At 42.9% G+C, this 25,777-nt stretch overlaps 2 protein-coding genes across 2 annotated transcripts in view; both read left to right on the forward strand.

The window, feature by feature from the left end:
• The first annotated feature begins 520 nt into the window (after positions 1 to 520).
• LOC143328976 (uncharacterized) lies at positions 521 to 15,515 on the forward strand. Its single transcript, XM_076744552.1, has 9 exons — positions 521 to 695; positions 1,795 to 1,948; positions 2,394 to 2,524; positions 7,471 to 7,695; positions 9,194 to 9,374; positions 12,691 to 12,789; positions 13,328 to 13,482; positions 14,023 to 14,181; positions 15,095 to 15,515. Exons 1-9 carry the CDS (start codon positions 629 to 631, stop codon positions 15,232 to 15,234), a joined length of 1,311 nt encoding a protein of 436 aa, XP_076600667.1. The 5' UTR covers positions 521 to 628; the 3' UTR covers positions 15,235 to 15,515.
• Positions 15,516 to 19,750: 4,235 nt separating this feature from the next.
• The window catches only part of itga7 (integrin, alpha 7), a 32,062-nt gene continuing 26,035 nt past the window's right edge, over positions 19,751 to 25,777 (forward strand). The window contains exon 1 of the mRNA XM_076739835.1: positions 19,751 to 20,243. Coding sequence (XP_076595950.1) covers positions 20,026 to 20,243 — 218 coding nt within the window. The 5' untranslated portion in view covers positions 19,751 to 20,025. The remainder of the gene's footprint in view (positions 20,244 to 25,777) is intronic.

Consider the following 25,777-nt stretch of genomic DNA (forward strand, 5'->3'; position numbering starts at 1 on the left):
GTTTCATTTTAATTACTTTATATACAGCTTAGTAGCTTGTGAATCTCCCCCAAGGGTTTAATAAAGTATTATCTTAATCTACAATAATACACCACAATTTAATTGTTGATTTCAGTTTATATGATTAATATGAGTCTGCAAAGCAACTACTTATCAAATAAACGCTGTGGAGTAAAAACAACAATACTTTCCTCTGAATTGTAAGTAACATAAATTAGAAATACTCAAGCAAAGTGCAAGTACCTCAAAACTGATTGAGAGCACTGGAGGGCCTGGAGTTCACAGGGTCCCCGAACAGGCGGACCTGTCATCACATGCTTTATTTAGTTTATTCGGATTCAAAGAAAAACTTCAATAAACAAACATTAGTGGCGTCAATACTTTAATCGTCCTCAGTCGCTCTCTGGACAAAATACTTGGTAAGATGTTTCAATTTACACATAAAAAAGGCAGAAAGGAGAGCTCGTGACGGAAGTATGGGCGGAACTCCGCCTGAGGGAGCAGCGCTGTGTTTAGACGATCTTTGCAGCAGCCCGTCGCCTCAGAGCAGACGTCCTTTTCCAAACGAGGAGGGTCCCGGTCCTCCAGTCCTCCGCCTCTGCCTGAATCCAGGAATCCCGAAGCAGCCATGGCGTCAGGCCTGTCCGGTATCGTCGTGTTGGCTCTATGTGTCACCCTGGCCCCTTGTGTCGCAGGTGAGTTTGATATTTTAACTCAAATCGTTTCTTCTTCGTTGTGTCTCGCCGTGTTGCTGCCGTTGTTTCGTTGCCAGCGTGTTTTCCTGCGTGTTTTCCTGCGTTAGCTCCGGTTAGCTCGTCGCCGGGGGCTCTCACAGTGGGGCGATGCCACCGACGTTACGTTTACCGACATTGCTTTCCCGTCAGTTGAAGAATCTAACGGCGAATCAGCCGGATCCGGTTCTTCTTTTTAACATTTCAAGGTCGACAAAGCAAACACCAAGACTGACCCGACACCTTTAACGTCAAAGGATCGACTCCGAGAACTCAGTCAGGCGCTGTTATCGATGCTTTGCTGTTTCCAATATAAGGTGATCACTTTAAATAGGAATAAATAATCTGGAAAATCCATAATCTGCCGCAGTAAAGTGACCAGTTCTGGCCCAATAAAGGAGGATGGACACATTATGTAAAACACCTCTCAGTCTAACGCAGTGTTGTTGCTTTACACTGTATTTCTTTCAGATACTAAACTGGCAAACAACTGACAAGTGTTTTCAGAACACTACATATTAATGCTCTAGAACGTTTCTATTTTCATGTTTACAAACTTACCTTGTATTGAGGAGCCATCTGTGAATCATTTTGTTTATTAAAGGCCAGGAAAAAAAAACGTGTGCTTCCCAGGAAAACCCCAAAATTGCTTTTTATTGTCCGACTAACAGCCCCAAACCCAAAGACATCAGTTCATCAGCACGTGTGACTCAGAAAAGCAGCAAGTCCTCACATCGGAGAGACTGATTTGGCCTGAAATATCACTAAAACAATTAATGGATTTGAAAAAAAGGAGCAGAAAGAAGCCGCTGATCCCTTTTCTGTCCTTTAACAAATCAATCAAGCACTTTGTTGTTTCAGATTTATTGGATTATTCTCGACCATCAACAGAACATGTAAAATGGTGAAAGCAGCGCCGTCTTTTTGAAGCGTCTCTGTGGATCATTAACCTCTTTTTTTTTTTTGTGCCGTGACAGTGAAATCACCTCTCCGGCCCTGTCTTCAGTGGTAATGGGCTAACTTTCCCTGCCCCTCTCTGCTTTCTGTCTCTGCTCTGTTTCAGCTGGGAGCCGCGACTGTCAGTCCTACGTCGACCTAGCCAACAGCTTCCACTCGTACCAGACGTGCAGTATAGGATTTTGCTGCGGGACCTGCCTGAACAGACACTGCTGCCAGAACAGTTTCATGCGTTTAACCGAGGACGAGCAAGATGACTGGTATTCCACCCTCTTTTATTCTGTAGCGGATGATGCGTTACCTCTAACCACAGTTGACGTTGAGATTTAAGTGATTTTCTTTTTGAGTCTGTCTTTTTGTCCCTGTGTAACCGTGCCAGAGATGTCCTGTTGCAGCCTGCTATGCAGTAGTTACGCAGTCTAGAAACAGGAAGTGGTGTCTTCCTGTGCGCGACCACCAGCGTGAAGCTATTGTGTGCATCAGCTGCAACTTGCAACTTTGTAGAATTTGTGTAGCTTTCATGTGTGATGTTCATTTAATCAAAGGAAACAGAAGTTTTACAAACTGGTCAGTGTCCATTTGTGTTTTCCACTAGTGAACGTTACACAAGGGAGAGTTGTGACACGTACTGTTTTTTTTTTTCTGGCAGTGAGGTAATAGCAATGTAAATATTGTTTTGCCTGATTATTTCTTTGTGTCTTTTAGTCCGGATCTCTATCATTCACCACTCCCAATGATCTTTGGTATCGGTGGCGTCGTCACAGCTGTCATCATCTTCATCTGCTGCTGTGTCTGTCCCTGCTGCTGCCTGTACAAGATGTGCCGCAAGCCAAGACGTAAGTCGCCTCCTGCTTATGATCAGCAGTGTCTTTTGTTTGCGGTGATGTTTTTAGATGCAGGACTGGCAGCTCCTTCTTTGGCTGGGTCGTTCATGTTTGGAACAGCCAGTGCCTCAGGAGCCCTAAACAGGCAGTGCTTTGATTTTTTTTGATTTGATTTAAAGAAGTAGTGCACTATACTGTGGACACAAACATTTTTGTGTTAGTGAGGCTCTGATGCTTCGTTTTGTTTGGAATTTCTATCAATAGGCTCTGAATTTAGCAGTCATCATTTAAGCACCAGAAATATCCCCAACGTGACTTCTTGTGAGATGTGTTAATTTCCTTTTGGCAGCATTTTTTGAGTCAGTGAAGCGTCACTTTCCTCTTCTGTCAGGAGAAAACTCTGATTTCTAAGGTCAAACGTGTGACAGCACATCATGAGAAATGAGGCATTGTGGTGCTACAGAGATGCCGTGGCCTACAAATCATATATCCACACACAGAGGGAACATGCTTGTTTAGCACCAGTTGTTTAGACGCCAGCAGAAATCACATCATCATCATTTTTAGATTTTTTTCAGTGAAAATAAAATGTGCAAATCACCAATCTTACCTCTTAAATTGCGACTCATATTGCAATATCAGTCAGAATAATGGCAAGATGGTTTTGTTTTCTTACAGTATGCCGATAAAGTAATTACCAGGTTATCAAAAATATTTAAAGGGGTCGTTCAGCTTTTTTAATGATGGTGCTGTGAGTTACTCACAGGAAGCAGAACCACTCAGTATGACTGTCTATCAGCAGACGATGTGGGTTTTGTCTACCATCAGAGATCTCGCCTCAGTGTTCACACCATCCCTTTGATATGACTGCTTGTATTGTTTCCAAGCTCATCAGCCAAATCTTGATAAGATCGCGTCCTGGTATTACCTGAGCAGCAGGTTAGCACAGAAAGGGCTGAACAGATAAACAGAAACCGAAATAGCTGCAAAAGGATGATCTGTAAAGTTTGAATTCACGTAAACAGACGTTCCCATCAGGTTATTTTAGTCATAGATCTACATTTTTCAGAAAATTTACTTTATCATGGTATCACAGTCTAAGATTACAGATTCAGTAGTAGAGGATGTTATCCCAAGCACCCACTGTTAAATCAGTGTAATATGCTGCAGAGATTGGTTCAGACCTGTGGACGGAGTTACTCTCAGTCAGCTGCACCTTGTCAGACAAGAATGAGTGAAGCCAGTTGACAAAAAGCTGTGCCCATCCGAACATCATATGTTTTAGACATATGTTTTCAGGAATCGAAATATCAACCTGAATGCACAGTATCCCATTGACTATTCCTTGAAATCACTACCAGTAACTTATAGCATGTTTTATGTTAGCAGGCGCTTTCAGTGTGCACAACACTGTCATATCACCACCGATCAGTCCCAACCTTCAGAATCAAGAGCTAAGACATAAAATAAACCTTCAATCCCTAAAACCCTGTCGGCTTTTTATACATTAGAGCCATCTGATGGTTTGTTTTGACCAAAATGTTTCACAAAAATGCCACAGATTCACTGGTTCCACCTTCTCCGTGTGAGAAACTGATGCCGAGCTCTGAGCTGTGGCCGGGTATCGGTATTAGTTGGGTACTATTTTATCAAGGCCCGAACAATCCGTGTGTGAAACCAGTGGATCAAAGTGTTGAGTAATGTATTGACAGCTTGTAGCCAAGTGCTGCTGCTTCTGCAACATGTAGCTGCACATGTTTTGGTTTCCTGCACACAACCAACAATCAGCCCTTGCTGACTTGCTGCCGACAGCTTCTCAGCCTACATAACATTCAGCGTCTGGGCTGTTTTATTGAAGAAGTCACTCTTGGTTTCCAGTGTGTTGGAGTATGTGTCTAGAACATCAGGAGACTCATTTGAAGTCTGTTTTGCCCACCCACCACATGACTTTCATTACTGCAATGGCTTGGCCCAACGCTGACATGGAGACGCAAACCGGTCCAACATTCCCCAAATCACAATAGTATGCAACAGATATGCGACACCGACAGCAGTTACAAAGAGGTACTTTATTTGGTGAAGTAAACTCTGTCCACAGCTGTGAAGTTCCTCATTTGATGGATGTGTCTGTCATAATTCGGCACGCTGTGCAAGGGTTCATCAGGGCTTCTTGATGGTCTGCTGTGGTGAGCAGTGCGTCCCACAGCTTGATGACTCAGCGTAGTCGTCAGTGATAATTGCTGTTTGGAGTTTTTGGAGTATATGGCAAACTTGAGAACTCCTGTAGTTCTATTGCTGCTAAGATTTAGCCCTTACTCAATGCTGCTGCTTTACAAGTCAAGGCCTGTTTATATGCAATGCTGTGAATCAGAGGGTAGATATGAAAAGTTACGTTTCGCCACAGACAGACAGAGATTTGTTGACAGTAACGAAGCATCGAGAACATCTTGAGTTCATAATATATTTTATATTTACACCACTGACATCACAGTGACCCTCGTGTTTACGTCATTTCCATTAAAATCAAAGTAAACAATAAATACTGCAGACGCAAACACAACCTGCGCTGTGCTGATGCGTCACACAGAGTCTCTGTTTTCATGTTGCTGCCACAGAGGTGTGGTCAGTGGCCTCCCTGTCCTCCACTCAGGCTCGCCTCCGAGCGGAAGACACGACAGTCCAGCTGCTGCTGCCGCTGTTTGGCTGTAACTGCTTATGCTTCTCAGCTGTGTTCCCACAAGACTCTTGAGGTTTTTGAGACAAGACGTCAGAATGAACCTCACTCAGTCTTCATGTGCGAAAAGCCCCCATCATTAACTGGAACTGCTCAGAAGTCTTCTGGAAGCAAGCTTACAGTAGTTTTATGAGCTTGGAGACAATCCAACATCTCAGATCATAAACTGTAATGACCAGAGAGACAATGGGACATTTTCATACTCTAAACCCTCTTTTTGTGCAAGATGTCACCATTACCATCATTAACTGGCGCTCCTAAAATTGCCATAAAAGGTTGCCTCACACTCCGTATGAGGGGAAGTTTAATTGACGATAAAGAGCAAAAAGTAGTGTTTCACACCTCAGACTGTCAGGTGCTGCTGTCAGAAATTAGCAGGGAGAAAACAAGTTCAGCGGTGCTGTTAGAGGACCGGAACAAGTAAAAATACCTTGTCAAGGGCTTGTCATCAAAGCAGTGCTGCACTGTGACAGATGAGGGAATAGTTTTACATGAAGTTTAATGCTGGAAGACACCTTTTTAAAGCAAAGCTGTCCATGATTTATATGAGAGGTGATCAAAAGGGATGCGATTCTGTTAGGAAATGTTTTAAAGAAGACTCAGGAACACTGTCTGAAATTTATAGGAGTAGGATGTTTATTCTTGCTGACCTACATTAAGACCCCTACCAGGTGCCAGAATATTGCAATATAAACTGTAAAAACGAATCAGCTAAAATACTATAAATTGGCAAATATCAACTTTTTTTTTCCCCCCAAGGTCGGGACCAAATGAATTTATTCATACCACAGATTCTCTTCCATCACTCTTACGTACCACTTAAGAATGACCCTGTTGGTTCGAGTGCTGCTTGCAGCGGCTGAGAAAAGCTGATTGGAAGGAGGGAAAGGAAAAACAGGAAGAGATACGGACAGAAACTGGGACGAATATCTTTACAAACTGCTTGACATAAGTGTGCACATAAACAGGGCAGACCTTGGCATGTGGATTTCCACGCCTTACTTTTAATGAGCTTTCTGAGATTACAGACAAACAGCCTTCATCCTCCGTTCTCTCCATTACCAGAGGGTGGATGTAATTCCATTGTACGTCTCAGTCGTCCTCCCTGCCTGTAACCCATTATCTCTGCTGCCAGATTTCTTCCTTTGTGTTCTTGTCTTCCCAGTGCTTAGACTGGATGTTACCTATGGATCCATGACCACCCTTTGACCCACTTCTCTAAATGAATTCCCCACCGTGGAGGAAAGCCCCTGAGCGGTGTGTGGTGTGTGCTCGTGTTGACGCTCGAACGCGCTGTAAATGCCATGCACTCTTGCACTTCCTGTCAGTTCGGTCTTACAGCCAGCTCGTTCAGCTTGTGCCACGCAGCGATTAAGCGAGAGAGCGGTTGGCTTAAGCGCAAGCAAGAATTTGGATTCCCCCGACTTGGACTGTTGCATGTTGGGATCATATCCAAGAATGACAGAGCTCCACCTCGTATGACTCACTGTTTCCACGACAACCACAGTCGGGGAAAACTCAGGACCATCCCACGTCATTTACAGGAAGTGGTCGTGATGACTCGCTCTCTGTTAGGAAAAAAATCACATGGTGGGGAAGTCACAGCCCCCCACCTCCCACACAAACACACACACAAACATATATACAAGTTTTCTCAGGTCACTGGGGTCATTACATGGACTTAAATAGACCTATATTTATTAAGTAATCTCTGTATTGTTAACGCATTAATAAACCAAATTGTGTTTACTTTGATAAAGTAGCGATACTTCATCATACTTGATGTTGTGTGTTTGCTAAAAAGAGCAAAGGAGAGGGCAGGCGGCATGCAGCCTGAGAGGCAAACCCGGGACAAACAAAGTCCACAAGCACACACTGCAGCTGATAACGCTAATAACTGCAGCTGACTCAGATGAGCGTGTAGACGTTATTCACTCTTTTCTCGCGTCTGGATCTTGGCGGATGGACAGTAAGAGGATGTTTTTAAGGGGGATTTCAGTGTGTAGATTAAATTCAAATGGTAAAAGTGATGGATGCTAACACGTGGGCTTACATGCTGTTGGTTGGTATGTCAGCCTTTAGCATTAGATCGTGTTTTTCAGATCAGACCAGAACAGCTTTGTATGACAAACTTTTAAGTTTGTCGAGTGAAACTGTGATTGAACGCCATCTAGCTCAAATTAGCCATGTTTCTTATCTGTTTCTGTGTTGTGTTTGCTTACAGCTGTGATAGCAACCACCACCCACACCACAGTGGTCACCTCCGCTCCTCAGCAGTACCCCCAGCAGCATGTTGCACCACCTGGACAGCACCAGTCCTACCAGGGGCCCCAGTATCCGCCCTACCAGCCCGTACCAGTGCAGTCGGGTTACGGAGCCCAGCCCATGCCGACGCCCTACCAGGGACAACAGTTCACTGCAGGACCACCACCGACATATCAGGAAGCCAGTGAGTGTGGATTTACAGCCTGATGTCAAATCAAGGACGGCTTCCCTTTTCTAACAACTTACCAGTATTACATTTGTTGTCTAGACTGAAACAAAATGCAAAGTAGCCTTTGAAAAGGAGATTTCTGATGAAATGCATCATGTTTTTCATCAAATTACTGTTTCAGTGAAAAGTTCTACTCAACAACCTGCATGAATCTGTAGAATTAAAGCGCACAGAAGGCGATGGAGCTGCTCCATCTGTGACGCTAAAAGGCAGCATCTCGCATTCAGTAACAGAATTTCTCTGCCTGTATTATCAAACATAGTCAGTTCTTGGAAGGAAAAAGTTCACAGATTTATGGACTAAATTCACCCACAATCCCACTAAAAGTTTGACAAAAAGCAGCAGCAATCTGCAATCAAACTCTTTGTTCATTATGCCCTGATGAGTGAAGGTGACGGAGAATAAATCTGTTCAGTAGCCATCTCAGAGCATTGGTTGTTATCATTCTGCCTCCCTGCAATAATAGTTCAGTGAATAAGACAAATTGTTAGCTTTAACAGAGCTGTGCTCGTGGTAAAAATCTGCCAATTTATGATTTCTCACTACTCAAAAATAGACCCAAACTCATTTTGAACATTTAGTAATTCAGCATTAATTTTAGCTCCGTGTAAAGTGAATAACAGGTTTTCCAGATAATGCTCATCTTGACACATTTTTATAACTGATATGTTTTTATTTATTTGGAATAAACATTACTCAAGTCTGATAACCAAAAATGAGCCACTGCCATTATTTACGGTGAGAGGAAGTAAGTCAGTAACACATTTTAAGCCTCTCTGACTGAACAGAGTTCAATGCTTTGTTCTCTTGGTATTTTTACAGCCGGGAGAAATATCCCCCTCAAAACCCGTTCTAGTGTCATTAAACTGTAAATCTGTAAATCAGATGTAATCATTAAATGTTACATCTGTAAATCTTCCTCCAGATGTTTGCTCACCTCAGGTTAGACAGAGTGTGATGCGCTGATAGACTGCACTGTTTTCAGTTTCCGTTGACTGAAAACAAGCCTAAAACTTACTTAACTTTTCGAGTCAAGTAACGTGTCTGCGCGCTTCATACAGATTTTAAGAGGCTTACGTTTTTCGAGCGGATCTACCGGAAACGGACAGAAATGAATGTTTTGGGGTTTTTAGGAGAAACATTATTATTACTGAGAGTTGATGATTGCACAGTGTTTTTCTTAGAAGCACCCAGCATACTATAGAAAGCAACCTTTGACGTGGGGTAATAACACATTGCAGCGTGGCTTTAAAACACATTATGCAATTTTGGTGCTTCAGAAAAGCTGCAGTGGGAAGCGGAGGAGGAATAACCGCTGCTGGTGTAAAGTTGGGTCATGTCTGGATTTTGTGAAATAGGAAGTGAACCATTTATGGTATATGGTAAGTTGTGGTTACCGTCTGGACATTTTCAGCCCTTTAATCCTCTTTCTATGTTTTCTTTGTGTGTCCAGCTGGTCCTTACTACCCTCCCAACCCGATGCCTTACAGCCAGGCTGCGTACGCCCCCGGCCAGCCGCCGTACCCCCTGCAGCCTCCCGCCCCGGCACAGCCCGTCGCCTCACCCTCTCACGCAGACTACCTTGCCCAGCCAGCGTACAACCCGGATTATGTCTCGCCACCACCCAAGACTGGATAATGGACGACGGCACCACATTGTCAGCCACTTTAAACGTGCTGCAGCATTTTCGAACTTGGCAGAACTGGAGATGTGTAATGAAGATGAGTCAAGATGATTGGGTCATGAGCTTTGGTGGTTGAATGTGGGAAAGTTGTGACACATTTGTAGTTCTTGTAGTGCATCTGTTCTGTTGAGGAGTTGCCAAGTGAAAATGTTGATACCTCTCGGCTCGTGTTGCATGGACTTACAATATACAAGTTGTGAGATTGTTTTTTTTTTTTTTCTTTTTAAATATTTCTTTGTGGGTCCATCTTAGTCATCTTGGTAAATTACACACAAAACCACTAAGTCTGGTTTTAAAGAGAATATGAAGTGCTTTATATTTTCCAGGCTCCTGAACATGCCTCAGCACCTCCCTCCTGCTCCCTGTCTATACCCTGCACTGGCCCAACCTGCCTGACCTCGTACTTCGCCACGCACACAGATTGTAGATCAAACTCAGTGGTCAAACTTTGGAGGAGTTTTGGTAATTGCTTTTTGCCGGTTTATTTCAGACCAGTAAAGTGCTTTGATCCCGTTTTTATGTAGCCGACTTTCTCGCGGTCCTGTGTTGCTGGTATATTGGAAGGCAGTTCATGCTTTATATGTGTTACTTGAGAACAAAATCCAGTCTGAAGTGTGTGTTACTAGAGGGTTTCTGATGGAAAGAAACATGTTATTGTCAGTCGACTACTGATATTTGAGGTTAACAGTGAAAAAGCCTCCAACAAAAGGGAACGTTCATCATATCACTGCAACGAAATAAGCCTTACACACACACACGCACACACACGCACACACACGCACACACACAAAGTTTATGTTGCAAGGTCCGAGTCCGCAGCAAGGATTCCTTTTTAATCGGTTTGTTTTCCTTTATTGTTTTCATGTATTCATGTTACAGACTGAGCTGAAATGCATTTGCAGCTTTGAATGAAATAACCAAAGGAGATTTTTCTCTTCAGTCAACCAAACACTCGAATACAAATGTTACATTTACAAACTGCAAACAACAACTGTGCCTTCTTAGCCGTCTTACATGTATCAGATGTTTCAAATCTCATTTTCTTGTTATTCACAAGTGTCTGTTTCCGAGCTGCAGTTCCTCGTGTGGCCACTTGAGGCCGCTTCCAAAAGCGAGTCCGTCCCCATAGACCCCCAATTTAAACTAGCCCGACTTAACAGCAGAAATGCAGCAACCAGGCTTCATTCGGCCCCCCTCAGCACCACGTGCTCCACCCCTTTGTGCATTTTTGGATTAGCTGGGAGTTTGGCAGAGTCAGGCACTGCCAAGATGGCGACTGCCTCTGGGTCACGTCATGGAGACTACATTCATTTTTTATACAGTCTTATGTTTGTTTCGCATAGTGTAGTTACTTGTATTTAACAGTCATCATGAAGGCTCACAGTCCTTCAGTCAGTCATGCTATTTTTGAGTATTGCTGCAAACTGTGTAGTCTTTAAAGGTCCAGTGTGGAGGATTTAGGGGGATGTTTTGGCAGAAATGTGTTTTGTTAGCCAAGAGTCAGCCCTTCATGTCTACACAGGGAGCTGGCCACCATGTTTCACCGCCATGTTTTTACAGTAACCCACCATAGATTCTCCTACATGCTTGGAACGAGAGGCATGAGGGGAAGGGTACTCGCCACGTCACCGCTCAATACTGCTTAATCCTACACGCTGGTCCTTTAAACTTCTATTAGTTACAACCATGTTTTGAATCTTTGAAGGTCATCAATGTGTTACCCAATGTTGTTACAACTCTGTCAAATCATGTTGGGCTTCTCTTTTCTGGGATTTGGCATCACCATTGCCTTTATTAGACCGCACCAGCATAACAGTCAGGTTTGAAGAAGCAGTCTATTGTAGTTTTTTATCTAAATACTCAACTAAGCCTTCCTTGTTCTCATTTGTCACTTATTTTGTTTTTCTGCAACAAAGCCATCACTTCTGCTTTCTGCTGACTGAAATGACTTGACAATAGTTCTTGCTGAAGTGACCTTTTTTTCTTATGATCCAGCTGAAGTACAGTCACAGCTCATGTGATAAGCCACACATCTTCTTCCTTTCTTAGACGTTGGTTGTGATCAAAGGACATGTTACCTAATGTTTCATTGTATGTGAGTATCGCTGGTACAGTTGTGGCTTATTTTATTTTACCAGCTGAGAGAACTCACTGAAATGGCTCGAATGCATATCTTTGTAATTTGTAAAACAGTGATTTGTGAGGAATGTGCATGTGTTTATTACATCGACCAAACGATTTGTCTGTGCATCGCTGTAGGTTTCACCTTTTGCCTGAAATCTGTCCTTATAAATGTGTTCTGCCTGTGATTTCAGTCCTTCGGCCAGTGTTGGTTCCTCAAGGTGACTTAGTTGGAGTTTTATTTTATTTGTGTGTGTGAATAATAGCCATTTGTGTTCGTTATGGAAGATATACCAGCAAAGATTTATTATTATTTCATCTGTGTTTTTCGTCCAAGAGTAATTGACATTGTTGCTACTTTGAGAATATATCAAGGCCTGCGTGACTTTTATTTTGTCAAAAAACCCACCACTTATTCTGCAGAGTTCAATAAAGTATATATTTTCTGTTGTTCCTCAGTTTTGGTTATTGTATTTTCAGAACAGAAGCTGATAACTCAGAGTATGCGTGTGTCACATGTCCACTAGACAATGCAGAGGCGAAGGGGGAGTTGATAAATGGCAAAGTACTAAGTGTGAAAGTGTTAAAGCTCAAGGGAGAGTGGGTGGAGGCGGATAGTGATGGCAGTTGAAAGCATATTTGGGTGGAGTTAACTGTATTGCATACACATACAGTATTGCTTAACTGCTCGGGAAAAGAAACTGAAATTTAGCCATGCTCGACTTGCTTGTAGAGAGTTCCTGTACCAGTTTGGCTGAACTTTGGCTGCATTTTTTGCAAATAATATGACGGTAAAATTTGCAAAAAACAAAATTCACATAAACTGAATTAGTGCAGCTAAACAGAGGTGAAGTATAGTCAGTCAGAGTGCAAAAAAATCATTTTGCTGCACGAGTTTCTGGTGGTTTGAGAAGGTTTCAATCTCAATTAGGCTTTTATTTGGTTTAATAAAATATATGTAAAGACAGACAGCAGCACTAAGAGTCACAACAAAATGAAATTTGTTTGAATAGAGCGCTTTCCGATGCAAAAATCTCTCATTAATCATCCAGGGGCAAGTCCTTCACATGAAGTGAGGAATGCTGCTGGGCTACCTGCTGTGGGGTGGGACGGACAGACAGGTTGAAACAGTTGTCTCGCTGCAGTCACTTCCTCATTACACTACATCACAGCAGTTACCGTTTCAGCTGTCTTGTCCAGTCTTGTGTGTGTTTTGTGTGTGACCCTGGTGCCGGCAGTATGGGGTGAGTTTTATTCAGGTGTTTTTTTATGTTGGTCAAACACTGTGACTCACTTTGAGTTGACTTCTCAGTGGAACCACAGGCACTTGTTTTGGGCTTGTACTCTGCGTACATGTGTGTTTGACTTACATAAAAGAGACAACTTAAAGTTTTCTAGTTCAGCTGTTATCTTATCGGTTCATGTTATATAATGTCTCACCCTCACTTGTCTTCACCGTACAGCAGCTTACGGTAGCAGTAAAGTCAATACTATGATACTCAGGAACATGTCACTCAGTACTGCTCTGGAATCTGCTGCAGTCAGAGGCGGCCCCAGAGGGTTTTCACAGGGGTGACCACTGAAAGTCTGCGGGGGCCCCCGGCTGCAGTGATGCCATCTAACTCAAGAAAAACAAGAACTGTTCTGAACCTGTGTTTCCCTTCATTATAGAAACCTATATATAAAGGATAGAGAATATGAAGCAATATTAGCGTATTTAAAAAATGTACGATTTTTAATGGTTTAACATCTTTAAATCTGTGTCTTCTTGCCCATGCCAAGCTATGGGAGTGGAAGCAACATTCCTATGCTCCTGGGAAGCATCTTAGGGTCTATTTTTCCCTTCATCATCTGTGTGGGTCTCATCATCTGCTGCGTGGCTCCTTGCTGCTTCTGCTACAAGAAGTGTCGAAAAGGACGCAACCATAGGCACCAAAGTAGGCAGCATTTTGCTTACAGTTCACTTTGTGCAGGCAGCTACAGTCTGTCTATGTACTGCTTGTGCAAATGATTACAGTTACAGTTAAAGGAAAACTGAGACATTTTGGGAAATACGCTTGTTTTCTTTCTTCCCGAGAGTTATACGAGACTGATACCACTGTCAGTATGCTAAGCTAAATATCTTAGCACAGCACAAAGACTGGAAACAGCTAGCCTGGCTCTGTCCAAAGGAACAAATCCACCCACCAGCTCCTCTGACGCTCATTAATGAACATGTTGTCTAATTTGTACAATGATAAGGACGATCATGTGCCAGATATTTGTTGGTCAGTACCAGAGTCAGACTGGTACAGCATGGTAATGAGTGAGTTTTAGTGGTGTTGGAAGCAAGAAAAGCAAATAGTATGCAGCATATTTCCCAAAATCTCAAACCTTTTCCTTTAAAAATGAAGCTGATCTTTTGTTTCACAGTGTACCATCCTGGAGTATTCGTGCCTCATTTTCAAACCAAACTAAATCTATGATTTCACCTCCAGCCGTGGTAAACTCCACAACTGTAGTCAACGTACCCATGCAGCCACTCTCCCCCTCCGGAAATCAGCCGTCCTACCCAGGCTACCAGCCTGTACCTGTCCAGCCTGGGTATGGAGGCCCACACATGCCTACAGCACCACCACCCTCGTACTTGGAAGCGAGTGAGTTATTTCATGGCATTTATACATCTAACAATTCTTCAAAGCTGGCTGGTATGTTTCAGACTGATTCAGCCTGAGAGGAGTATACTGTACAGGTGTAGCAGGCTTGGTTCATGTCACCCACCCACTCGTCCATCTGTCCAAAAAAGAGGATGCTATCTATCAGTTTGGACTCTATATATTTGAAGGGTTATCTTCTGATATCCATGAACAAAATCAGTGTTTTTTCTTAGCTTTTAGTGACAGCAGTAATGAGTATTGCCCATGTACCTAAATTATTTCTTGAGCCCCTGGTTCCAGAAATAAAAGTCCTATTATTTTTTTTCCCATATTATTAGATCTGTGATTAAATCATCAGAATATTAACAGCTACTTAGAAAATATCTGGTTCTTTGATAAAAAGTCAAAGTTACAAGTCAGTGTACTTAAAAAATAATGGTAGAAGTTAACCACAACTCCCACAGTACATTTTGGCGAGAACCGTCCAATCATAGAAGCTCAAATTCTGCCACAGAATGCACATGATCAGTTTTCATTTCTGGGTCGATTTTGGGTGAATTCAGCTGCTGCTGGTAAGTACTGGTTTGTGTCTCAGACTGGCTTCTTCTTCATGGCAGCGGTGGCTGAGGCTCATGGGTACTGTGGTAATATAGACCTGACCTCTATGCGAAATTAACAGATAAAGTCTAATTTCTCAGAAAGTGAGCTGACAACACAGGAATGAGCCACACCTTTGCACCGACTGACACTGAGTTCATAATGATGTGAAAACATGTGCTGCATTGGAGATAACACCAGGGTTAACCTTTCATGATTATTGTTACACGCCAACATCTTAGTTAGATAGAAGAATTGTGAAAAACCCCAAAGTTTTCAGTAATGACAAACCGAATATTTGTTTTTGTGTTTTTAGCCGATCCAGCTCGCTCTCCAGTGGTATTCAGCCCAGGCCAGCAGATGTACCCCCTCCCCGGCCAGCCTTATGCACTGCCACCACATTTAGATGACCTTGCACAGCCGCCCTACAACCCCTCTTATGGCTTAAACCCCTGAGCCTGATGTTGCACCACCATTCTGGTGGGAATGTTAAATGTGTGGATGATATATTGCTTATGCTCCTTCTTGGTTTATTATTTAACAGCTGAGGATTTTGGTGATTTCCCTGCATCTTAAAAGAGTTGAAGCAGTAGAAAATATGAGAGAACCCTATTTAAAATGTTTTTTTTAATTAACCCCAACTGCCAGTAGAGGTCACCTCTGCCTCACTTTTATTTTGTAGGAAGGGGAAACAGTGGGGACAGCATGCTGCATGCTGGCGCTACCAGGTCTTGTTGTCAAGCATATTGCTTCACAAACAAGATAATAAATGCATGTGCATGTCTGTGTAAATGGATACATGGTTGGATGTCCTGTTTCATTTTAGGGATGACTGAAGTGGTGGATAGACCAGAATCCTCTGTTCCCTTTAATTAATGTAATAAAATGTTTATTTTTCAAAAAACACTGAGTACTTGCCCTTTGTGAATCTATAGTAACACAGTGCTAAAGTCAGACACATAGGTCTGTTAACACTAACAACACTGTGTAACTTACAGCTTTTTCCAGAGAGACTGAAGTGCAATGATTTCGCTTTTTCAGCCCAAGATAGTACATTTAATCTCATTCAGGGATGATTAAAACATGCTTCTCATCCTGTCATATATCCTGAGCCCCTCAACACCCGTGAACTTGACATCTCCTTGACTCTCATATTGGCTTTGCAGCATCTATTATCTTCCAGCTGTGTTCTAGGACTGCAGTGATCACAACTGCAAATGCATTCACTTAACGTTTACTGATTTCTGGTTCACTTTTCACACGGCTGTTACACTGAAAGCGTGGTTTGCAGGACAGATAGCACAAGTGCAGATTTAAAATGAGGGTCATCTTCTCACAGTGTCATCCATCATTAAGAGATACCTGTGTGTTTGCTGTCTCGAGTGAGGAGTTATTTGTCGCAGCAGCAGTATGTGATTTGTAATGCAGTGGCAATGACGATGCAACTTTGTGTCACTTATTCTCATTGTTTCTAGCAATGCATCAAAGCAATGGAGACAGTTACTAGCTCGCTTCTCAAACCCTCTAACAATGAAATCAGCGTTTGTTATAAAATCCATAATGTTGTAACTAAGTGCTATCAGCTGTGAGACTGTGCTCAGTTTAGTCTCTTCCTGTGGGATCATGTGCAGTTAAATAGCTAGAGTGGGTGTGCTTGCATTTAATCCCATAATAACCAGCACCGCTTCCTCTTATGGCATCCCACACCGTCCATTAATCAATACAGTAATAGTGCTGACTGTGGCTATCTCAGTCATCGACGTGACGGGGGGCTATAACAGGAAAATGACTCCGCCTCTGCGTGCTGCTCCCCGCTTACCGTCTAAAATAAGATCCATCCTTGAAGTGTGGCTCAGACTGCTAATGAGCACTTGCGTAGGGGTGCCAGTGTCATGGACGCTGTGGCAGATAATCTTTACAGCCTGCTAACACTGCTGTCCTCTTCCTCTCCATCCCTTTCTTCTCTTTTCCCTGTCTTTCATCCGTCCCTCTGACTGCGTTTTGTTCTGTCTGAAGGCATTCTTGCCTGGCTCGCTGCCCGAGCTGCAATTAAGATGTTTTCAGCATTTTCTCGACATCCCACACCATTCTTTTCTTCTTCTTCCTTTTCTTCTGCTCTGTGGAATCCTTCTGGTATTTACAGTCCAAGCTGCCTGGAACATGAGGTCACAATGCGTTACTGGAAATCAAAAATCAGCCTTTTGATTTTAGATAGTTATTCAGGGCTCTTAGCCAATGAGCTGTGTGTGGGGGCAGCTGCTGACAAGAGCACAAACTCCCCAATGCATGCTCTCGCTCCGGCCAAGATGCTCCAAAGAGATACATGTACCCTGAACTCTCCCACATGCTTGGAAACGCAAACAGATTTGACAGCTTTATGTTTTGTTATTTTTAAAACTGTTCAATCATGCAGAAGTGATAAGAGCCTTCAAGCATTATTGATATTCAGATATTTTTTTGTCTTTTCCATTAAAGATAAGCAAATGTGCACATATGGTACAAAATACATAATCAATTATAGTCGTTATTAACTGTTCTAGCTGTGTGGCTGTAGGGGTTGTAATGCCGTCTGGTTGGACAGTAATCTCTATAAACAGATATCTGCATATGAATGCAGAAACTGTTCTGGTTTCCATTTGTAGTCTGAGTAGTATTGACCAATCACGTCTGAGTGGGCTTCGGTTGCATGCAGGAAAAAAGGCTGTATCGGCTAAGGTTAGGACCCAATAGCAGCGCTACCTGAGCGCGGAAGTCTTTCAGAGTCTTAGGTGAGGCTGGCTTGATGCTCCGCCCGGAGCAAGCGACAAACAATTGGTAGTCCCACTTAGTAGATCCAGGAAGGGCAAGGCAACAAACGTAGTCAGGTACAGCGGGCCAGTGGCAGAAGAGCAGACAAAGTCAGAGGCAGGTAGAGTCAGTAACAAGAAGGCCGAAGCCATTACATTTGCTGGAGAGTCTTGCATGAAGGTGAAGAGCAATCTGGCAATGGGTGAGAGTGGGAGAGCCGTTTAAGTACTGCACTGATCGGAGATGAGTCTCAGGTGCGTGCTCAGGTGATTGGGTAGGTGGGCGTGGCTGAGTGGTGAAGGGTGCTGGCTGAGCAGGTGTGCAGATGAGGGAGAGAGTGGCGGCAGGTAAGCAGCTGGCAGACTATGACAAAGTCTGCATGTAGAGCTAAAGAGGAAGAATGCATTGGCCAAAATGTAGTCTCGTAACCCATCAGCTGTCATGTGATGATGAGTTTGTTTCTTCTAAGCTTTTTAAAAATGTATCTGCATTCATATACAGGTATCTATTAATAAAGATTTAGCTGGATGTACCCAATAAACAAGTAACTGTGTGTTGTGAAAGCTTGCCAACTCTTTTCTTAGTACCACATAAGGCCAGCAGGGGGCAGAGTGTTTGACATGAGAAACTGGATCATGATGCCAGCCAGATCACAGGAGAGGAATTCATCCATGCAACTTTCTCTGTGTGTGTGTGTGTGTGTGTGTGTGTGTGTGTGTGTGTGTGTGTGTGTGGACATAGAGGATAGTGCCCAGAGACACAGTTTTAATCCTCCTTAATGTGCAAAGTGTTTTTCTAAAGAACTTTGTTGCCTTTTTGTCAGCGCTCAGCTCCCCTCTCACACCAGCCAACTCCACTACATGGTTAATCAAACGAGGATATAATTAATAGTTACAATGACCACTTGAATGTTCAAGATATATAGACTTTCTATAGGGCTGCTGGAAAACACAAATAATACTATTACTAACTCTCTCAGCTCAAAACCTGAGCATCATAAACTTCATAAAGAAAGCTCTTGAAGCAGGGGTGCTGTATTGGGCTGCATCAGACTGTACAGGTGAACCTAATAAAGTGGCAACTCTGTGTGTATTGCACACCAGAAAAGCTCCAAATAAGGAACTCTGAGATGTCTCTGTGTGCAGAAACAGTGTGCCAAACCTCTGTTAATATAAAATCTCAACAAAACGTCTTCATTTTGATCTTCTCATATCACCTCGTTGGTGCTCGGTACAAGTCGCTCTGTGGAATAACTCCAAAGAGGTCACATCCCTCTTCATCTTTGCATCCTAACTGGGAAGACGACATGCAAAAACTGCAAAGACAAGCCCTCATCAAGTATTTTCCCTCCTCGTGTCGTTGGTGTGCAAATGCTGTGTGTGAGGTTTATTGTGTGGAACAGTTGAGGTGACACACTGACAGCTGCACACAGACTGACTCAAGAGAAACAGAAATCAGCTGGTTAAAACAGCAGCTGTGGGTGAGAGGGTGCAACTGCTGGCTTGATGTTTGTCTGGGTAAATGTGCAGAAACTCATTAGGGGCAAAATATAATCAAAACCAGCGAGTAAATAAACATCACATGATGTGCTTTTTAAGTCCTGCACTTGTCCTGATTACGTCTCTGTGGGCATTGCTCTGTCACAGCACATACATTTCTCCCACTCTCCCTTTCTAGTAGAGCGAAAGGTCAGTCATAAAGTTTCCTGGGTCACTGTGCACATTTCAGCCCCTTTTGTCTCCCAGATTCATCCAGATTGCTGCCACCAGAAGTCAGACATCAGGGCTGTCGAGGCTGAGGCTAAAATAAAAGGTTTTTCATCTGTCTAGTGTTTCAACTTCCAAGATTGTACCTCAGATTTTTCCCCTTTATGCTCCTGGGATCTACAAGCACCTGCACCACCAGCGAGTGGACACAGAAAGAGGCATTTCAGACCGTGTGAACTCAACAGATAAAACAGTGTGCTGTCTTTTCACCCTCTCTCTCTATTCAATAGCCTCCAAGTATCTTGACAACCTTGCCTGGTATTTTGGCAGCAGTCCCTTGAGTGTTGATGTCAGCTGAGAGGGGAAGGAGGGCGGTGGAGGAACTGAAAGAGAGAGCGAGGGGAGGGGGGAGGAGTGAGCGGGCTATTCAAGGCACTTGTCCTCTGTCTCCCTCAGAGCTTAGAGGAGGGGGAGGCGCACATGCATTGAGGGAAACACACTCACACACACATATACTAGTGGCGGCCACATTTCCACAGCCTGCTCTTCAGACTGACAGCAGCAAACGGAGTTGAGAGCCAGCACGATAGAGCGAGGGAGGACGGGACAGGGGGTTGGAAACAAGGGAGGCATCCACAGAGGAGAGGAGACTACACGGGATTTGGCCCGTTTTTTGCCTCTATTAGCTCACTGGGAGCCATAAAAGGAATCTGCCCTGCACTCTTCTTGTACTGAACTTGCTCTGCACCTTGCTATGGCAGCCCTGGTGGGACATGGGAACACTGTCTCCCTCTCATCTCCTTCCTCTCATCCTTGGACTACCCTCCTCTGGGCTCTGTTGACTCTTTTCAGTCAAGTGTGGGGCTTTAACCTGGATACTACCCACACGCTGCATAAGTTGGGGGACCGTGGCACCTTTTTTGGTTTCTCTCTTGCACTTCACCAGCAGCTTACCCCCGAGCCTCAGAGCTGGTGAGTGGGTGAATGCGGCGCTGAGCGTGTCCTGTGTGTCCTGTGTGTTTTTGACTTTCTGCTGCACCTTACATACCCTTTTCTCTTAGATCTACACCTGCTCCTTGTGCAAAATGTTCACCGTAACATGAATTTTCATGTTCTGGGTGGCTAAAAGCTAAAATAAGAGTTGTGTGGCAGCTACAGTCAGCATTTCTTTGCCGCATGTCCTTGGATTTGCTAAATCATTGTTGCACCCATAACTCTGAACTGGATGCAGGAGTTTTAGCATGTACAGCGTGAGCAGGCTGAACTCTGAGAGTACAGATGATGATTTATAGTTGGTGGAGAGTGGATGAGAGTAGGCTTGCTGAATCAGCAGGCGGGCAGTGATTTCTGAAGATGGGAAAAAGGTTTTTAAAGTGATTTTTCCAGAGTAGTTCAGGTCTGATGCACTAGGGGAGCGGAGATACTAATGTGTCCTATAGTGTGCAGGGCTGTGTGTATGTGTTCACGGAAGTGTTTGTTCTCTGATCCGCTGTTTGCCAACAGCTGTTTTGTGTGTCTTTCGGTGTGACTGGAACACTCATGAGCTCTGTTCCCATCCTCCAGCAATCATGAATTAATTATAACAGCAAGTCTGCCTGTAAATCTTGAAATCTAGAAATGTTTGCTGATGACTGTAAATAAATCCTAGTATCAAAGTATTTCTTGTGCAGAAAAATGGCCCCTGTGAGTGTCATACTGTACATCATTACACGTCATAGTGTTGGACTGATAATATGTTTAACAGACTGCAATTCACATTTTGTTACTGTAGTGGGTTTGCATAATATTTTACAAAATCACAACGCAGTAGCCTATATTTCTATATAAAATCGTAATCTGCAATGCAACTAGTGACTGACTAACCAAATGTAGTTGAGTAAAAAAGTACTATAATCCTCTATAAAATGTAATGGAGTACAAGTATAAAGTTATTTTCTTTCCACTCCTCAATAAACAAATGCAGCATCCATGTAATGTACATCATTTAAAATTAATTTAAACATTTTTGAATATGGGAATTAATTTACTACAGGTTCCTGTTTTGGAGCTCCATATTTAACTGTTGGCTCCTCAGTTTACCCGGGCTGGAGTCATCGTGTCGCCTGGTAAGACCAGTGACATCAGCATTTACAGACGCTTAGACAGTCAGCGCGAGAGTCATGTCACCCCTCTGAAGCCTGCTCACTGTCCAGCAGCATTCCTGGAACTTATTTTGATACCTGAGGATGAGCTGAAAGCATTCGAAACTGCAACAGAGGGAAGACTCCTGAAAATGCTTTGCCAGTGGAGTTAGAGCCAGGAGGAGACAGTCAATAAACCAACCTGATGTGCTGATATGATGCACCTCCTGGAAGAGAGTGCTATGAATAATGCTGTTGCCAGTACGCTGTGACTTCACACCCACTGTATGCATAGATGACTTAATAATGATTTCATTCCCATCCCAACATCTGCTGTATCTTTAGATGACTTGCAGAGCTGCAGTCAGGATCAGGACACCAACATTTTATCAATTCAGTTATCTCTCAAATTGGCCCTCATGAAGGTTTTGTTTGAAAAGCACAAGAGCTCATTCTAAGGTAATGAAAACACGATTCTTATTTTCAGGTGATTATACACTAATGAAAACATACTTCTGAATATTATATTTAATTTCAGACATATTCTGCCAATAATCACAATAATTTTCACAAACTGATGCTTTAAACATGTGGCCAGCAGAAACTAGTGGCCACAATATCGATATCATGGCAAATTTTTGAGCAAACAGCAGCTTATTTATACATCCAGCAGTTATTGAACAAGTGCTGACTGTAAGTCCAACATTCACTCTGTTTTAGCTCTGTTTTTAGTCTCCACCAACTCCTGAGGGAAATGCTCCACTATGTCCACCAGCTGGTTGCTAACTGTGTCTGGCTGCTGTTTGGTGGTAAGTAAGAAGTGTTCAGTGGGTTTTTAGAGACTTTTTGCAGAAAACAGCTGCAAAAATGACGCTCGAGGGTGGTAGGAGTGAACCTAAACAGGAAAGTTGTGAGATGCGCAGCTAAACAATGAGCTGAAACTTGCTATGAAGCTAAATAAAGCCAAGGGGAGCTGGAGATTCAGGTTATAATTTTCTGTAGGTTCTATGAATGACCTCTCACACATTGTCACTGTTTTTGTCATTTGATGTATTGTCATCATAAAAATATTGATTATATATGCTTTAAGTCTGTATTAAAACTTCAAAGTTAATTTATCTATGTAGCTATTGACATAAAAGACACGTGAGTGTAAAAAACAAGGATATCAGCCAATAAAATATCAACCAATGTAGGATGTAATTGCTGGTTCCTCAACTCCTAAAAAAAAATATACAGAGGTGAGAAAATGAGAGTCTTTGATGATGATTCATCAGCACTGTTGACTGTAGGAGTTCAAAACACTTGATGTTATTGCGCTCTCAGTTTGAGAAATGTATTATTCAGATAGCAACGCAGCAATTATCTTTCCAGTCTGAATAATACATTTCCATTAAGCTTTATGATCGTGCCCTCTCTGGTTATTGCACTTCAGATTTAGGAGTTCAGTTTCCATTGTCATCTCTGTCCTTCTGTCTTGAAACAAGTTGCCTCAGACTTACTGTAATTAGATGCTACTGACTCATTTTCTCTTCATATCATGAAGCTTTGGGTTACTGTTGCCTGTGGTCATACTGTGTTGCTCTCATTGTGCTTTATGCCACTGGATTCAGTCACGAAACTGATATCAGCGCTTTGATGCTCTGTTCTGTGCACACTCATGGCTGCGTCACGCAGCCCACAATGTTAAAGCGCAAATAGAAATCAGCTTAGTCATAGTGTCACACTTGTAGAGTTTCACCTTCTCTGGTTTTGGAGTTGCACTGTTTGTTGAAGGCTCTGGACAAAAAATCAAAACATCAGAGGAGCTATGTCTATTTCTTCAAAAGCAGGACGACACAATGTTGGGGTACAGCTGCAGATACAGCTGGCAGGTTTATGGGATGAATGTCTCTTTGTTCAGTCTTACAGTATCTCTTCAGTACAGACTTACGGCTCCTGCAAACTTACTGCTCCTTTTTGCAGCAAAGGCCAAAGCAAAGGTCAAGCCATGTGATACAATGACCTCATATTGACTGATGTGCTGAAATGAGATCCTGTTGGGTGACATGTTGGGAGGAAGTACAAGTATGCCACACTCTGACGGGGATAAGAGTCTCAATCTGTCGTCCTGAACTTCTGTAAACTTTCCGTATGCTGTGTCTTGCTTGTTGTTGCCTTGAAGCGGAGGCCCCAAGCTGAACTTGGGGGGCTTCTCCTGCTGTGCTGCTGATGCCAGACAGAGGATGAGATGAGGGTATTTCAGTTTGAGTTATGTGCGTGTCCGCTATAAATACGGCTATGAGAAGTGCTTCCGCTAATAGTTCACTGCCTGGTGAAGACAGGAAGCCCCCTGAGCTTTATCCCACCACTGCCAATCTCCCTTAATTTAGCTACTGGTTGTTTGTATATGCTAAAACATGTGGCAAACAACATCAGAAAAACAAAATCCAACCTTATGATATGATATTTACATTAAATATATATTGTATTATTATTATATTTTACATATCTAAATGACAGTACTAAATGCTCTATGGGTGTGCGATGGAGACTTTAAGTCTTGATTCCTACATTTTCTATTCCCTTTCACTGCCAAACACATCAAGTTGACAGCCATGCTAGCAGCTCCGTGAGGCTGCACAGCTTGCATTTTGAGTTAAATGCTAACATCAGCATGCTATCATGCTCACAATGACAATGCTGACATGCAGATGTATTGCAGGTAAAATATTTACCACATTCATCATCTTACTTTAGCTCATTAACATGCTAATACTTGCTAATTAGCACTAAATATAAAGTACAGCTGTGGTTGATGGGAATGTCATGAGATTAGACAGAAGTGCAAATACGAAGGACAAATGAATATTTGACCTGATGGTGGTCCTAATTCAAAGTGAAGAGATCGCTAAAGTTATTACAACTCATCTTCTGGGGACCATGAATGTCTGCACAAAGTTTCATGGCAATGCAGTTGTTGAGCGCCTTCATCAGTTTGGACCAAAGTGGGGGATCAACCAACAGACCCTCACTGCCTTTCCTAGAGCCACTGCTAGCAGGGCTCTTAAAAACACTCTGCTGCACTGCTGATCAGCTGATTCGATATACTGTGAGCATTTAATGTCATACATCAATATACTTAGTGCATACCCACAGCAGCATGACATAGCATAAGTGTTCTGCATATATAAATGTTTAGCTCACTGCCAAAGGCTTGTAAATCACACTGAATCCAACATGCCGGAAAGGCTTGAGCCTCGCAGTGCCATGTCATTTCTTTATATCGATCCCAGCCATGTGATTTAATGTGAAGGTCTTTTCTGTTTTGGAGTGTTTTCACAAAGGTAGGAGATGGCAGTTCTGATGTAGGTCACAAATCATCTGTTATTGTTTCCTGCTGAAGGATCTCTATCTGGCCTTGAAAGACATTGTGTTTATCCTCTATTCTGACCCTATTGTTAATCTTCCTTTTGTGTTATGTTTTGAATCATGGCTGTAATTTCCTCTTTCTGGACATTTCTTTTATTGGCAAATCAATAAGATGTAATGTGTTTTTTATGTCAATTTGTTTGTTGGGTGCTGTGCTGACAACATTATTAGACTGTGATTTATCAGACGGTCGGGCTCTTGATGTCAGTAGATGCAGGGTTGACTATATTGCATTGCTGTCATAGGGACAGCAGAAGGTCTCAGGTTGCAGCGAGGTTCATGTTTACCATGGACTTTGCTTTGGTGCCTTTCTGAGCAGAGGTACTCAGTCTCAATGCCAGCGGGGGCGCAGGTAGCCAATATAATCCCAGACATCTAGTCTGGGGTTTGGTTTCACTGGCTGAGTAAGAATCTAAAACAGGGCTTTCTGAAGCTGAACAAATCCTCTCATTGGACTGGAGCCTTGATTAACAGAGTTTAAAAAACAAGAGTGGAGCGTGGAAGAGATTTTTGGATGACCTCCAAAAGGTTACAGAGATTGCAAGAGAAGCTGCAGCCCCGAATATTTTCTCAGAAACCCCAAATGTTTTAGCGTTTAAAATAACTTCAACTTTGTGTAATTTCCCCTCAGGCTCTCTCGCTGGACACGAAAATTAATGGAGCAAAGTTCAATCATTGCAGAAATGTTGCCACCTATAAGTCCACCTTAACATTGTCATGACTTGCAGCTCGCAGCTACCAAGACACAGTCACAACAGGAGGCACAATAAACGCCAACAGCAGACAAATAAACACTTTTAAAATTCACACCACATTGAGCAAACTCACCGATTATGTCTCTCAGTGATCCACAGGTCGATAACTCTCAAACAAAAATGGTCTGGTAACATTGACGAAGATGCTGCTCGCCAGGCTCTTTCCAAAGCTGACAAAATCCATATTTATGTGCCAAACTAATAGCTGGCCAGTCACAAT

The sequence above is a fragment of the Chaetodon auriga genome, chromosome 2 (genome assembly GCF_051107435.1).
Source record: "Chaetodon auriga isolate fChaAug3 chromosome 2, fChaAug3.hap1, whole genome shotgun sequence".
In the NCBI taxonomy this organism is placed as follows: Eukaryota; Metazoa; Chordata; class Actinopteri; order Chaetodontiformes; family Chaetodontidae; genus Chaetodon; species Chaetodon auriga.

What these genes read in the sequence shown, in the direction of transcription:
- LOC143328976 (XM_076744552.1), top strand. Translation starts at nt 629, where the DNA reads ATGGCGTCAGGCCTGTCCGGTATCGTCGTGTTGGCTCTATGTGTCACC. An exon ending in CCTGGCCCCTTGTGTCGCAG is followed by an intron (nt 696 to 1,794) that starts GTGAGTTTGATA and finishes GCTCTGTTTCAG; the next exon opens with CTGGGAGCCGCGACTGTCAG. An exon ending in ACCCTCGTACTTGGAAGCGA is followed by an intron (nt 14,182 to 15,094) that starts GTGAGTTATTTC and finishes TTGTGTTTTTAG; the next exon opens with CCGATCCAGCTCGCTCTCCA.